Consider the following 15,221-nt stretch of genomic DNA (forward strand, 5'->3'; position numbering starts at 1 on the left):
TTGCATTTGCTACAGGGCTTTGGTATTAGGTGGAAACTGTATTGAGCTACGTTGCTGTGTAAGACTTGTTCTTTTTTTTTTTGTTATGACCTTTGAGATTCAATAAAGAATTGAGAGCTAAAATAAAAAAAAATGTTTGGGCACTATCAGTGCTTGTGGAGCAAATATTTTTTTTTTATTGAATGTAGTTTAAAGGCTTCATGAAGAAAGCATTTAGAATTGAGAAGAGTACAAGGCCGTTATAATGTAAGATATTTCCAGGCTTTCACATTTCCCAAAAATAAGAATATATGCTGATGGTGACAGGAAGTTCCTACCATCTTCACAGATTGTAGGCAAATACACAATGCAGCAGTACCAGTGAGAAATTTCAAAAGCCTGGGCTACTATAAGCAGAGGACAAAACACGAAAAGTGTACACTGGTTATGACAGGCTAGTGCACACAGGTGACTTCTGATACATGGTGCAAGCTGTTTCAGAATTTCTTTTGGTTTATTTGGCAGCAGCAAAAACAAGCTGAAGTAATGGGATGTAACAGAGGCCCTGACTTCAACACTTCCGAGAGGTTGGGGGTGTGCAGCCAAAAAATGTTCTCCTCGTTTTGGGGGGGATTTTCCCATTTTGTTTGTGATTTTGGTTTTCTCTCATTTTAGTGTTCACTAATTCATTTCAGTGTGCACTAATCAAAATGAAATGAATCAAATGAATGCGTCCTCCGTGTAGAGTACCAAGTACGCGGCCAGTTGGGAACAGGGCCAGGCAGAAAAAAAAGGCAGGACTTCCTGTTAGCTGATATTGATGGCGAAGTTTCTGACTTCACAGGCTGAATAAACTAATCAGTGCCTGGGCCGGCCCCTCAGCATATGCTTCACACCATGAACCAACAGAGCAAGGCCCCAGGCTAGAAAAGCCACTACCAACCTTGACCCCCCCTCTGTCCACTCAAAGTGATAAGAGAGATTGTAGGTAGGAAACACTCCTTGTCCACCAAGCATGGAACACGGAGCAGAAAGACAGCAACATTCAATACAATCAAATAATATTTTAGAAGCGCCTGCCTGTTCTGTACTCTGTCCCATTTTCTCCTTCTCCTGGTATAACTGATGTCCTTTGCTTTAATCATTATTCTCTTTACCTACAGTGGGCTATGAGGAGAGGCCAACTGAACGGATAACGGTTGGCCCCATTTAAAATGCAGGGCAATGTATATTTTCGAGGGAGAAACCCCATAGAGTGAAAGAGCCGTTTCAGAGCATTTTCACCTGAAATATTTGGGCAATTTGTGCCTGCAGGTGAACTGTTTCATTTTATGCTTTTTCTGCGTTGGCCCCCACACTGGAGACTGTGTGTAATGTTTAAATGCACTCCAGGACTGCATCTGAGAATTCTCCTACATGCTTTTATTTCACTAGATTTAAGGACGACTATGATGCTAACAAATGAAGATGCTGACAAAAGGGGCAGAAGCTCCCTCCCATTTTGATTCTTTGGAAAGGAACGGATTGATTTCTATGGGAGTTTTGAAGAAACTTTCTGTGACTGGTATCAGTTTTGTTTTTTTTTTTAATTAAAGCAAAATTCATCTGGTTTCCAAAGTCTTGGAGCTGTGCATGTTTGCTTCTAGTTCTCTGCTCTCTTGAACAAATGTATTTAAAGCATAGATTAAACCTCAGGGTAGAGCTTGTCTACAAAAAAAAAAAAATAGGTACGATAGTGTTTAATTCCCGTCACCAAACTGAATTCTAAAACGTCAATCATGCAAATCTGTATCAATATTTTCTGTAACTATTAAGCATAATATTCCATCTAGCGTTAGCAAAATCAAGGAGATGTTCTAAAGATATAAATACACAGAGAGATATATACTTAAAGTAATTTATACGTGCACACACATATACATAGATAGTGGAATTGCTTATTTTCACTATAAAAATAATGTTTGTAGTTTTGATCATAACTATTACCCTGGGAAAAATATGCTTACAGCAAATAACCAAAGTTTTGGTTTAATTAAAGTACAGATGGAACCAGAGAATGGAAATTAATCTGCAATTTCATCATTGCTACATCTGCTCCATCAATTTTTGAAAGCAAATTGTTTTGTTTCACAATACCTTTACAAAAAAATACCCATATAACTTAAAATTGATCTCATACTCTGAAAGAATCGAAGGAATAATTATTTTGAATAGTCCTTATATTAATGAAGGTTTTACTTCAATTTCACTTACAACTAATCATGGTCCATAGTAAACAGAAGCAAAGAAAAGCACACCAAGCAGTGTAAAAGTCAAACTTCCTAGCTTTTAAATTCAGATTTCACTGAGATCTTAAAGAGAGAATTTGATTATGTTAAGAGAATAAAGCCAGTCCTCTCCTTGGTGTGCATGATGTCTCATACACTTAGTAAACATGAGAAATGTATATGCTTTTGTCCAGGAACATGCATGTTTTATTAAAAACGTCTTTATCCTTCACAATAACATCCACTTTGTTGTGCACTTGGAGGTGATCAGCCTAATAGATGAAAAGTCAAATAAAAAGGGCACATCAGGGTAATGCTCTCATTAATATAGCATTCCTAATGCAAAATGGGTGGGGTCAAAATGTGAATACTCTCAGATAGCCCTCACCTTCACATGATGTGCGTGCCACTATGCCGAAATGGTGCATCTGTTTATTATGGTAACTCCATCCATGTCTGACTGAGACACCGAGCAACTCCAAAAAGAAAAACTCCTAGTGGACAGTAAATCTCCCCATTCTCCTCTCTGTTTTACTGGAACACATCTCCCAGAAGTAAGCCCAACCAAATTAATTTTCCTAGGCTTTTTCAGACAAAACTGACAGTGACCATTTTCTGAGGTGTTGGAAAGGGCATGTGTGTGTGTGTGTGTTGGTAAGTTGGCTGGAGAGAGAGAAACAGTATGAGTTAAGTGGAAGAGTTAAGGAAATAAATAAATAGGGTCTCACAAGCAAAGGTCTGTGTGCTCCTGCATCTTGTCACCTCACATACGTAAGACTGGGATGTTGGAAGACTATTGCTCCCAATGGATCATCCCAACCAAGATGTCTATTATATACCATCCAGGCCAACTATGCCAAAAGATTTCTAGCACGTTGTGCCTATAGGGAAAACAATTAGTCACTCTGGTTCCACGTCTTTTGACCAAGATCAAACATAAGGCCTGAGTCTTGAGGTGGGCTTTGAAAACCTATGTAACTTGGGGTGAGAGGCAGGGAGGGATTAAGGCCTTGCCACTCAGCCCCACCAGGGGCATGAAACAGTTTGGATCCTGACCAAACTGGGAAGATTAAACCTCAAAAATGTTTTCAAAATCTGGCCTTATGATGTGTAGCCAGAAAGACAAAAAAATATCCAAACTTACATATGCTAAAAAAAAAACAACCCCAAAAAACATTTGTGCACAATTGATTAGCACCCACATACAAATGCAGTGAGCACCAAAGAACTTCTGCAAAGTTTGTGCAGTGATCAGGGTTACCCATGCAAGTCATGCAAAGCACTTGTACAAAAAAAGCAGCTTCAGGGCCTGGGGCTTGAAAGTAGGCAGAGGAATAGCGTTTGTTATCAGCATTAGTCAGTTTTCCAAGCCAGCAAACCCGAGTAGGCTTCTGCAAAAAGTGCTTGAGGTCAGCAGCCTCTTTCTCACATAGAGAGGTGAGGGAGACAGGGGGGGGGGGGGGGGGTGGCTTCTGAAACCAAGAACTCAGTAACCGCTCAGCAAGGCAAAAATTACTGAAGAAAGAAAAAAAAAAAAAAAGCACAATTCCTCAGACTAGTCATTCCCCCTGAAAGCGCAAAACGTGACATCTCGCCAGGGACCTGCTACTTGAAAAGGAGATTAAAAAAAAAAAAAAAGGAGAGATGAAACCCGAAAGAAAACATTTCGCGGAAACGGCCCATTCGTGGTCTGCCCCTGAGAGTGCAAATGTTCCAACTGACAGAAGTTTCGCAGGGAAGAGCCCAGCAGCACCTGCTGCTCTCAGCCCTGTGATCACAACTTCTGGGAAGGAGGAAGCCTGGCTGCTGCTGCTGCTGTCCCCCCCACTTCCCCCCCTTTAACATGTATTTTCTGCTGTATTTCATCATCACCCATATATTTTTACCCTTGATCTTTTACTAGGATTTAAAAAAAATCCTCAAATTAAATCTCTTCCTTCATGAATTCAAGAAGATGAAGAACACAGCGGAGCTACTTTAAAGCGAGAAACTGCTTTACCCACCTCTAAGTTGAACTTTAGGGACATAACTGAAAAAGTTTGCTGCTTTTTTTTTTTTTTTTTTTTAATTATCCGGAGCTTTTGCAAGTCCTTATTTCCCAGTCAGCAGGCTGTTCTCGACAGCTGCAAGACAGTGGAGTGTAATAGCAGAAACAAGTTTGCTAAGCCTTTGCAATATTTCCAGTTTTCTTTCACAACGACTTCCTTAAATTGCTCAGCTCTCCTTGCTGGTTCCCTATTTCTTACATTCTACCAGACTGTTTTTCCCTCAATTTATTGCACTCTTTTTCTTCTACTGACTGATCATATCATTCAGTGCATCAATTTATGACTTATTCCACTGTCTTCAACATTAAACGTTCAGGACAGATCGTATAGTTTTCCGGGTCCCTGACACTTTGCCACTTCCAGTTTCTTCCCCCCCGGGGGAATCTTTGATCCCCCAACCCAGCCAACTTTCCCCGGCTGGCACAGGTGCCCCACTGCCTGCGAGGAGCGCACACGTGTGTGTGTGTGTGTGAGAGAGAGAGAGAGAGTCTGCGGCTCTGTATGTGCGTGCGTGGCGTCCGGACGAGGTCTCAGTACCTGCTCTCCCCGGGGCTGGCTGCACGGCGCTCTCCCACTGCCCTGCCGCCGCTGCTCCATGTGCCGCTGCCGCCGCCTGCCCTGCTGCTCCTCCGGGCTGGAGCTGGGCTCTGGGTCCCGCCTCCCCTCTCCGCTCCACTTCCTCATTCCAGTGCATCTCTGCTGCCTCCCGGGCTCACAGGAGCGCCGCAGCTGTCACTCAGCGCCCAGGATGCTTAGAAGAGCCCCCCCCCCCGCTAATCTTATGCGCCGGGACGCTCCATGGGCGGCTCCCTGGCTCCCAAGCGGTGTCACCCACTAGAGACAGCACCAGCAGCCGCCTGCCCGAAGACGGCAGGTGGACCGCTGTAGCTTCACCGAGATATGTATTAGTCCTTTCCATCCATCCTCCTGAGTTTTGAAAGAACACCTTCCAATTCTGATATTTCATATATTCTATTAAAATCCAATACAATCTCTCTCTCTCTCTTTCACTCTGTATCTATAGCTATCTACTCATAAATAGTGAGAGATAACTATATATCTGTAGCTGTCTTTAGATTTATCTATAGATTCTGTCGATAGATGGATAGAAATGATTTTTAATCTTCTTACTTTGTGCCACAATAAAATTCTTCCAGTCCATGGCCTTTCAATGGAGGCATTTTCCCTCTCCCTCATGGCAATGTCCCTCAAAACGGCAGGTGAATCTGGGCCAACTCCTTTGACTTTACAGCTGTTTAACAGCCCATGAATCAAACTGCAGGAGGCTACAAAATAAAGTGCATTTTCACCACTCTCTGAAGTAAAAGTCATATGATATAATTATGTAGTGTGATAAAATAAAAAACCTTTCCTTTATGGTGATGATGCCAGATGACTTTTGACTGGTACTGGAAACCCTTTAGATGAAAAAAAAAAAAAGGGGCCTTGAACACATTTTTTGAGGGGTAGTCCATGGAATTGCTCCTGCCTATGACTAATAGGAGCGACAGTAAATGGCAGGGTCCTTCTTTCAACCTGGAATGTGTTTGGCATTTCAGCATGATCTTCATAGAGTAAAAAGGGCTCCTCGGGGCCAACAACAATTTCACCCGAAAGGCAGGGGTTAGGTAGCCGGCCCAACCAGATGCAGGCAAAAAATGATATCAGATGGGACTATTACCATATTACCAAGTGCCTGTAACTAAAAACTCACCTGCGCTAAACAATTCTAACTTATCCCTATCAATTAAAAAGCAGAATGAAAATACAAACAAAAAACAAACTTTGAAATGTTTGTATGCTAATGCCAGAAGTCTAAGAAGTAAGATGGGAGAATTAGAATGTATAGCAGTGAATGATGACATAGACTTAATTGGCATCTCAGAGACATAGTGGAAGGAGGAAAACCAATGGGACAGTGCTATACCGGGGTACAAATTATATCGCAATGACAGAGAGGAGCACCCAGGAGGCGGTGTGGCGCTTTATGTCCAGGATGGCATAGAGTCCAACAGGATAAACATCCTGCATGAGACTAAATGCAAAATTGAATCTTTATGGGTAGAAATCCCTTGTGTGTCGGGGAAGACTATAGTGATAGGGGTATACTACCGTCCACCTGATCAAGATGGTGAGACTGACAGTGAAATGCTAAGAGAAATTAGGAAAGCTAACCAAATTGGTAGTGCAGTAATAATGGGAGATTTGAATTACCACAAAATAGTAACAGTTACTCAGTTAGTATCAATATACAACGAGCCACACAATATCTCTGACAAATACGTTGTAGGCAAAAGGTTTTTTAACTTCTATGTGCAAAATCTCTTTAAATTTGAGAATAGGACCATCATAACACCCACGGTATACAAGCAAGTTAGCCTGAATTTTAACCGCTATGGGTCATCTATAATCATCGGTCCAAATTAGTCAAAAGTCTCTTTTTATTGAAGAAAATATATATTTTTTTAATTTTATGTAAAAAATGTGGAACTGTACTTCCCTTATTCGTTGACAGTGCTATCACGCTTCGGAGATCTAGTCACTTAACAAAAGCAAGTCCTTCATTGGTGGTGCTACCACGCTTCGATGATCCAATTGTCAGTGCAAGTCCAGTCCAACGTAAGTTTCGCAGGGCTGCTGCTTCAGGAACTGTTATCGACTTGGTTCTCCTGGGATACCTTCTGAGAAGTCTAAATGATTATGCCCACATAATATTCAATCCTCAGATTTCACTCCGGTCCTTAAATCTTACTCACTCCATGGCGCCTTTTCCTCTTGTCGGCGTCTTTCAATTACCCCAATACTGACTGGGTAAATGTATCATCAGTACATGCTAGAGATATAAAGTTCCTGAATGGAATAAATGACATTTTTATGGAGCAATTGGTTCAGGAACCGACAAGAGAGGAAGCAATTTTAGATCTAATTCTCAGTGGAGCACAGGATTTGGTGAGAGAGGTAACAGTGGTGGGGCCGCTTGACAATAATGATCATAATATGATCAAATTTGAATTAATGACTGGAAGGGGGACAGTAAGCAAATCTACGGTTCTTGTGCTAAACTTTCAAAAGGGAAACTTTGATAAAATGAGAAAAATTGTTAGAAAAAAACTGAAAGGAGCAGCTACAAACGTAAAAAGTGTGCAAGAGGTGTGGTCATTGTTAAAAAATACCATCCTAGAAGCACAGTCCAGATGGATTCCACACATTAAAAAAAGGTGGAAAGAAGGCAAAAAGATTACCAGCATGGTTAAAAGGGGCGGTGAAAGAAGCTATTTTATCCAAAAGATCTTCATTCAAAAATTGGAAGAAGGATCCAACAGAAGAAAATAGGATAATGCATAAGCGTTGGCAAGTTAAATGTAAGACATTGATAAGACAGGCTAAGAGAATTTGAAAAGACTTTGGCCGTAGAGGCAAAAACTCACAGTAAAATCTTTTTTAAATATTTCCTAAGCAGAAAGCCTGTGAGGGATGCAGTTGGACCATTAGATGATCGAGGAGTTAAAGGGGTACTTAGAGAAGATAAGGCCATCGCGGAAAGATTAAATGATTTCTTTGCTTCGGTGTTTACTGAAGAGGATGTTGGGGAGGTATCCATACTGGAGGTTTTCATGGGTAATGATTCAGATGGACTGAACCAAATCACAGTGAACCTAGAAGATGTGGTAGGCCTGATTGACAAACTGAAGAGTAGTAAATCACCTGGACCGGATGGTATACACCCCAGAGTTCTGAAGGAACTAAAAAATGAAATTTCAGACCTATTAGTAAAAATTTGTATCCTATCATTAAAATCATCCATTGTACCTGAGAACTGGAGGATAGCTAATGTAACCCCAACATTTAAAAAAGGCTCCAGGGGCGATCGGGGAAATTACATACTGGTTAGCCTGACTTCAGTGCCAGGAAAAATAGTGGAAAGTGTTCTAAATATCAAAATCACAGAACATATAGAAAGACATGGTTTAATGGAATAAAGTCAGCATGGCTTTACCCAAGGCAAGTCTTGCCTCACAAATCTGCTTCACTTTTTTGAAGGAGTTAATAAACATGTGGATAAAGGTGAACCAGTAGATGTAGTGTACTTGGATTTTCTGAAGGTGTTTGACAAAGTTCCTCATGAGAGGCTTCTAGGAAAAGTAAAAAGTCATGGGATAGGTGGCAATGTCCTTTCGTGGATTACAAACTGGCTAAAAGACAGGAAACCGAGAGTAGGATTAAATGGACAATTTTCTCAGTGGAAGGGTGTGGGCAGTGGCGTGCCTCAGGGATCTGTATTGGGACCCTTACTTTTCAATATATTTATAAATAATCTGGAAAGAAATACGACGAGTGAGGTAATCAAATTTGCAGATGATACAAAATTGTTCAGAGTAGTTACATCACAAGCAGATTGTGATAAATTGCAGGAAGACCTTGTGAGACTAGAAAATTGGGCATCGAAATGGCAGATGAAATTTAATGTGGATAAGTGCACGGTGATGTATATAGGGAAAATTAACCCATGCTATAGTTACATGTTACGATCTGCTCCTCCAGAGGGAAGGAGCTAGCAATCTGTTATAATATGCTCCTCCAGAGGGGAGGAGTTAGCAATCTGTTAGGATCTGCTATGCCGATGAGAGGAGCAAGCAGATGAGAGTTAACAGTCTGTTGTGCTCAGCTCCTGAAGTGGGAGAAGTGAGCACTTTAATGTAAATAGGTGAATCCTTGAGCCGATGGCAGATGACAGCGCCCCCAGGAGGATATCCTGAGATGAACCACTGGCTAGGCTTGGGTATGGAGACAGACACAGATAGTTCTTTTATTAGACAGGTTCGTAGAACCACCAGAGGTGGCAGTAGTGAGCTGATGTGCCCGGCAGGGCTGAAGTCCCTCAGATACTGGAACTGCAATCCCAGGATTGCTGAGCTGTAGAGAGACTATAAATAGTGAATAGACAGGTTATGTTGTACACAGAGCCAGTAGTAGATGACACACTCACATAGATTCTTAAAGAGGCTCAGTAGCTGGAAGGAGTTAGGCCCTCGAGGAGTGAGTACCTGGTTCCAGGGAAAGCTCTGAGAGAGCGATGGTAACTCACAATTGTCTGTATCTGTAATGGCTTCCAGGCAGTAGAGAATCTTCAGTGTATTCAAGAACATGAGCCCTCGAGGCGAGTACCAGCTCCTATATGCAATCTGAAATAGTAACTCACAAATGTCTGTACCTGCAATAGCTTCTAGACAGTAGAGAATCTTCAGAGTGTTTAGGAACATGGGCCCTTGAGGAGTGAGTACCGGTTCCTATCTGTAATCTGAAATAGTAACTCACAATGTCTGTACCTGCGATAGCTTCTAGACAGTAGAGAATCTTCAGAGTGTTTAGGAACATAGACCCTCGAGGAGCGAGTACTGGTTCCTGTCTGCAATCTGAAATCAAGAAAAGAGAGCGAGGCCCCCAAGGAGCAGGTACCCCTGGTAAGTCCGAGGAAGCAGAGTAGCTTAGAGAGAAGCGGGTCCAGATGAATCCCCGCAATCAATCCTTGCTAACTCAAATCGTAAGCGCAAGTGAAGACCTTTTATGTTGGAAGCGGATGACATCCCTGAGGTTTGCGCCCTTGCTGGTACATACTTCGGAGTGCACGCGTGCACCTTACGTCATCAGGAACATGGCGGATCCGCAGCAATGAGCCGGTCCGGGACGCCGGGGAGAAGTGGCATGGAGACGCCGCAGCAGCAAGCCGTCCATCAGACCCGGAGGGAGTCGCCACAGAGGTAGAGAGGGTGGAGCGAGGGCGAAGAGCAGCCACGAGCGCAACAGTACCCCCCTTCAAAGTCTGGTACCCCCAAACCTAAGTCTGGTACCCTCCTCTTCGGGTACCAGACTTAGGTTTCAAGGATGCGCGAGGTGGAACTGATGAAGCATCTCTTTATCCAAGATATTGGTGTGAGGCTCCCAAATAATCAAATCGGGGCCGAAGCCTTCCCAAACAGAAGGTAATCAAAATTCTTGCCTCTGTTACGAACATCCAGAATCTCTTTAATCTTGAGTTCAACTTTGTCTTCTACAATGATGATAGATGGATATTGAGATTTGGAAGAATCTTGCAGAGTGTTATTGATGATATCAGCAGCAATGGGTAGAGCTGCTGTGGACTTCACTGAGGAATTCATTGGAAGTGGTGATGTTGAAGAATGTCCAAAATCCACTTAAGATGTATCAGCAGCAATGGGTAGCTACTATAGATGCCACTGAGACTTCAAGGAAGTGACAATGTTAGGATACTTCCAACCCACTTCTAAAGGTAACTCTCTAGTAGATGTAGCTGGATGTGGTGATAAATTCGGCAGCAATAGCTTAGCTGCTATAGCGTCACTGAACCTTCGGTGAAAGTGGCGAAGTTGGGGTACGTCCAACCACTTCTAAATTAACTTCTTCAGTAAAATAACTGGATGAGGTGTTGAATTCAGCAGCAATAACTCGGCTGCTATGACATCACTGAACCTACAGCAAAAGTGGCGAAGTTGGGGTACATCCAAACCCACTTCTTAGGGTAACTTCTTCAGTAATATAGCTGGAAGTAGTGTTGAATTCAGCAGCAATAACTCGGCTGCTATGACGTCACTGAACCTTCAGCGAAAGTATCGAAGTTGGGGTACGTCCAACCCATTTCACAAAGAATTTCTTCAATGCTGAATGAGTAGTGAAATTCAGCAGCATTATCTTAGCTGCTATGGACGTAAATTAAACTTCAACAGAAGTGGCAAGTTGATGTATGTCCAAAACCCACTTCTGGATAACTCTTCCGTAGAATGCTGGAAGAGAGATGGTGCAATACCAGCAAAACAAACAGGCTGGTGGCTAGAGATATTTTCTTCAGAATCAACAGTGCCGTAATCCTACAGGCACAAGTTCCGAGTGAACCAATTGTAAAAAGCTGGTAGCTAGAGACATCTTCTTCTTCAGAATCAACAGTGCCATTGGCCTTCGGGCACGACTTCCGAGTGAACCAATCGTAAAAGTTGGTAGCTAGAGATATCTTCTTCAGAACTGATGGCAGCGCCAGCAATCAAACAGGCTGGTAGCTAGAGATATCTTCTTCAGAACTGATAGCAGCACCAGCAATCAGACAGGCTGGTAGCTAGAGATATCTTCTTCTTCGGAATCAACAGTGCTGTAGTCCTTCAGCACGACTTTCGAGTAAAACAATCGTAGCAGATATCTCTAAGTAAAAGTCCGTGAAGACGGTGAAGATGTAGAGCGCCATCTAGCTATGGCAAGCATAGCAATCGCTATGAATTTTATATTCTGTGAAGACATTGAAGATATAGAGCGCCATCTAGCTATGGCGAACATAGCAACCGTTATGAATTCTATAGTCCGTGAAGACATTGAAGATGTAGAGCGCCATCTAGCTATGGCGAACATAGCAACCGCTATGAATTTTATAGTTCGTGAAGACATTGAAGATGTAGAGCGCCATCTAGCTATGGCGAATATAGCAACCGCTATGTATAACAGCAGTCAATAGTAGAACTGCTGTGGACGTTGATAAGATCCTCAAGAGAAGTTTAAATACCCCTACAGGATGATGTCATCTTCCGGGGCCGGACTAATTCTCCCGCTCCTGTTTCTTTAAGAGGCGGGGCCTCCCGCGCACGCGCGCCTAGGGAGAGCCCCGCTGAAGAGAGGAGGACGGCGTTGACAGCCAAGCGGTGGGCCGTGGAAGGCAGAGCGTGCCGCGCTGAGCCACGGCGAGGAGAAGCAGGAAAACAGGTGGGGGGGGGGGGGGGGGGGCACGGTCGGGGATTGCCGCAACCGGGAGCTGGAACAGGTCTAGTGCTACGTAACTTTACTTCTGCTGTTGAAGAGGTGTAAGTCTAAAGAAAAAACAGTTTCCAGGCATCTCTGAGATGTTTGAAAGTTCTGGATCAACTGAGGAGGATGCAGGCTAATGAACCAGAGGGGTCTGGAGCATCTAGTTGTACACTGGGCAAACTGGTGGGCAAACTGGTGAAACTGGTCGTGGCATGCACGTGCACCAGTTGTAAAATTCCTCCACTTACGCAGCTCAAACCTGTCTTTATGTGGCTGTGAGCAGATTGAGCACCCATTTGCAAAATTGGGCACGGACATACATGCGCCAGGGCTGTTTTATAGCATACTCATGCATGTTATAAATTGGCCGCGTGTCTGGGTGTGCAGCAACGCACAACACACATATACGTACACCCGTGCTCCCATTTGAACATTACTGTCCCTGTGTTCAATGTAAATTATAATGCTACTGTGACTGCACATCTCCCTTAATTTGGATTGTAATCTGCTTTGTGATTAATTTAGGAAGCGGCGAAATATCGATGCTTATAAATAAATAAATAAACATATGTTCCTGCCTTTCTGCACCCAGCATTGCCACACCTATGTTCTGGACTCAGACTTCCTATTAACTTTACATGAGATAAGACATCCCCTGCCCCATGCCCCTGGTCAGGGAGCCAAACCTGGTGCGGATTTGTGGAATGCATTGGGCCACCTGCTTCCCGTCCATCCTCTGACCATCCAAAGCCCAGTAAAACAGAACAGAGCATGCGTAAGGTTTCACACAACAAAAGAGCAGATGAAACAAGGATCCAGCGCCTTAGCTTAACAGATCTACCAGGACATAGGACAAACAATTCAGCAGCGATTTAAGGATGGGGTGGTGGATGGTTCGGCTGAGGGGTTTATAGGCCCCTGGGGGCTTTCTTTCTAAAGTATTCTGCCACAAAATGGAATAAGCCTTTAAAAAGTGTAGCATCATCAATGTACTGTTGTAAGTTTGGTAACAAGAATTACACCTTTCCCATGTGCACAGGGAAGCCACATGCTTCACAGGCTGTCGAATGCATAAAAGGCATTCCCAGTACAGCACAGTGCAGTGCAATATGCCTTTTCCATTAGCAAATCTCTTATGGCTGAAGCTTTCTTCCATTTTGTGTCTGGAAGACAAAAATCTCATGGTTAATGCTCATCTAAAATATTTTGGAGGGGAGAGGAATATATATATATATATATATATATATATATATATATATATATATATATATATATATATATCAGGAGACAATATGTCAAACTGTCTTTCAGAAACAAAAAAAGAGATAAAGATTCATCAGAAACTTACAGTTCTTCATCAAGAGCCATATAAGAGTTGTGATCTCCATAGACACTCATAATTCTGGTCCACAACTGGCAGCAGCTGCCCAAGGCGCACTTCACCCTGAGTGTGTTGGAGCTCTGAAAGGCAAATACCTGGGAATATCTGGATTTTCCCAAATAGCAACAGTCATAAAAATGGATATTCAAGAGATATTTGAGATAAGTCAAAAAGATATACGTAATCCAATGTCATACAGAAGATATCTGGGGCATGCAGGAGGAGGTGTCACTATAAAAGCTCCTTTAACACCCCCCACTCTGGCCTGCAAATAATTATCACCCTCAAACATAACACAAACACAAACACATGCCTGCTTTTTATTTACCAGCTGAACCCCTCACATAACATTCCACACTGTTGAAATACACCCATGTTGTAACCAAATGGTCTGGGAGGTTATCCTGAATTCTGCATTCAATTAGATAGTATAGTGGACCACAGGTAAGAAGCACTCAGAGATAAAGGTGTCCATTTCTGACTGTGCCAGCACAATTAACTTTAGCCAGGACCTGTTAAATCCAAAACTGTGGTCCAAACACTAGGCGGACTTTTTTTTTTTCAATTCTTTATTTATAACTTTCCCAATACATATAAGTATTTAAACATAGGAAACATGTATAAACAACATGAAATCACATATTTCGACAACAAAAATTTGGAAATAAAGTTATCCAATGGGTTATACCAAATCTTATTACAACATGGCATGGCAATAGGGGGCATTATAAATGAGGAATACTATGGTAGGAAATATTTAGAAAGAAAAAGCATTGTCCTGACATTACAGAGCTACATATTAATTATTAATTTGGATCCCAAATGGTTCAGCTCTTAAGTAGCATGTGAATCTAAATAAGCTCTCAGTTGTTCTGGGGCAAAAAATATATAATAGTCATTATCTTTCTTGACAATACTTTTGCAAGGGTACCTCAAAAGGAAAGTAGCTCCTAAAGAAATAGTCTCCTGTCTCATAATTAGAAACCCTTTTCTTCTCTCCTGGGTAACTTTAGATATATCAGGAAACATACGAATTTTAAAGCCATGAAATAAAGAATGTAAGTGTCGAAAATAGCACCACATTAGCTTACTAATATCCTGCTCAGCTATAAGAGAAACTAACAAGGTAGCTTGATCAGTTATCTCTACCCCCAAGGATTCCAAAAAGGTAGTTAAATTCTGAAAATCTAAGGGAGGTGCTCCTATAACAGTAGTTAAACGATTCTCTACAGTAGCAGAAGGCAAAAAACCCCCCACTTTACTAATCAGTGGAAAATCTGATTCAGGCAAAAGAAGTATCTCTGAGAGGTACCTCTTAAAGGTGATTATTGGAAGTTCTCCCATAACCCGAGGAAAACTGATCAGTCTTAAATTCATACGACGATTCCAGTTTTCTAACATCTCCAGCCTCCATGATAATGCTGCTCTATCCTTAATCGTTGCCATGTTCACTAGGCTGACTTTTATTTTCATGAGAAGTTATTTACAAGCTGTTTGTGAATGGGTACAAAGGAAAAACCCACTGAACACCTTAAAGGCCCGGCTCCAGTTATCTAGCCTGGTCCACCTTAAGGGACACCCAGGAGTGAAAGCCAAGTCCTGGAGTGTTTTCCTGGGAAAGGGGATAAAATCTCAGGGTCAGCGAGGAACAAGGAAGGCCCAGGAGAGCTGGAGAAAGCAGATAATAGGCCAGCACTGTTTGTGTTCGAACATTTTATTTTGCGACTGCTGAAGTAAGCAGGC

At 42.3% G+C, this 15,221-nt stretch overlaps 1 protein-coding gene across 12 annotated transcripts in view; it reads right to left on the reverse strand.

Annotated features, from left to right (window-relative positions):
* The window catches only part of IKZF1 (IKAROS family zinc finger 1), a 233,341-nt gene extending 228,337 nt beyond the window's left edge, over positions 1–5,004 (reverse strand). For 11 of the 12 annotated variants that reach the window (XM_029589750.1, XM_029589749.1, XM_029589747.1 and 8 more), the window contains exon 1: positions 4,832–5,004. In XM_029589750.1, coding sequence (XP_029445610.1) covers positions 4,832–4,988 — 157 coding nt within the window. In that variant the 5' untranslated portion in view covers positions 4,989–5,004. The remainder of the gene's footprint in view (positions 1–4,831) is intronic. The other variant, XM_029589748.1, reaches the window with a different exon arrangement.
* Between the last annotated feature and the right edge of the window lie 10,217 nt (positions 5,005–15,221).

Source organism: Rhinatrema bivittatum, chromosome 2, assembly GCF_901001135.1.
Source record: "Rhinatrema bivittatum chromosome 2, aRhiBiv1.1, whole genome shotgun sequence".
NCBI lineage: Eukaryota > Metazoa > Chordata > Amphibia > Gymnophiona > Rhinatrematidae > Rhinatrema > Rhinatrema bivittatum.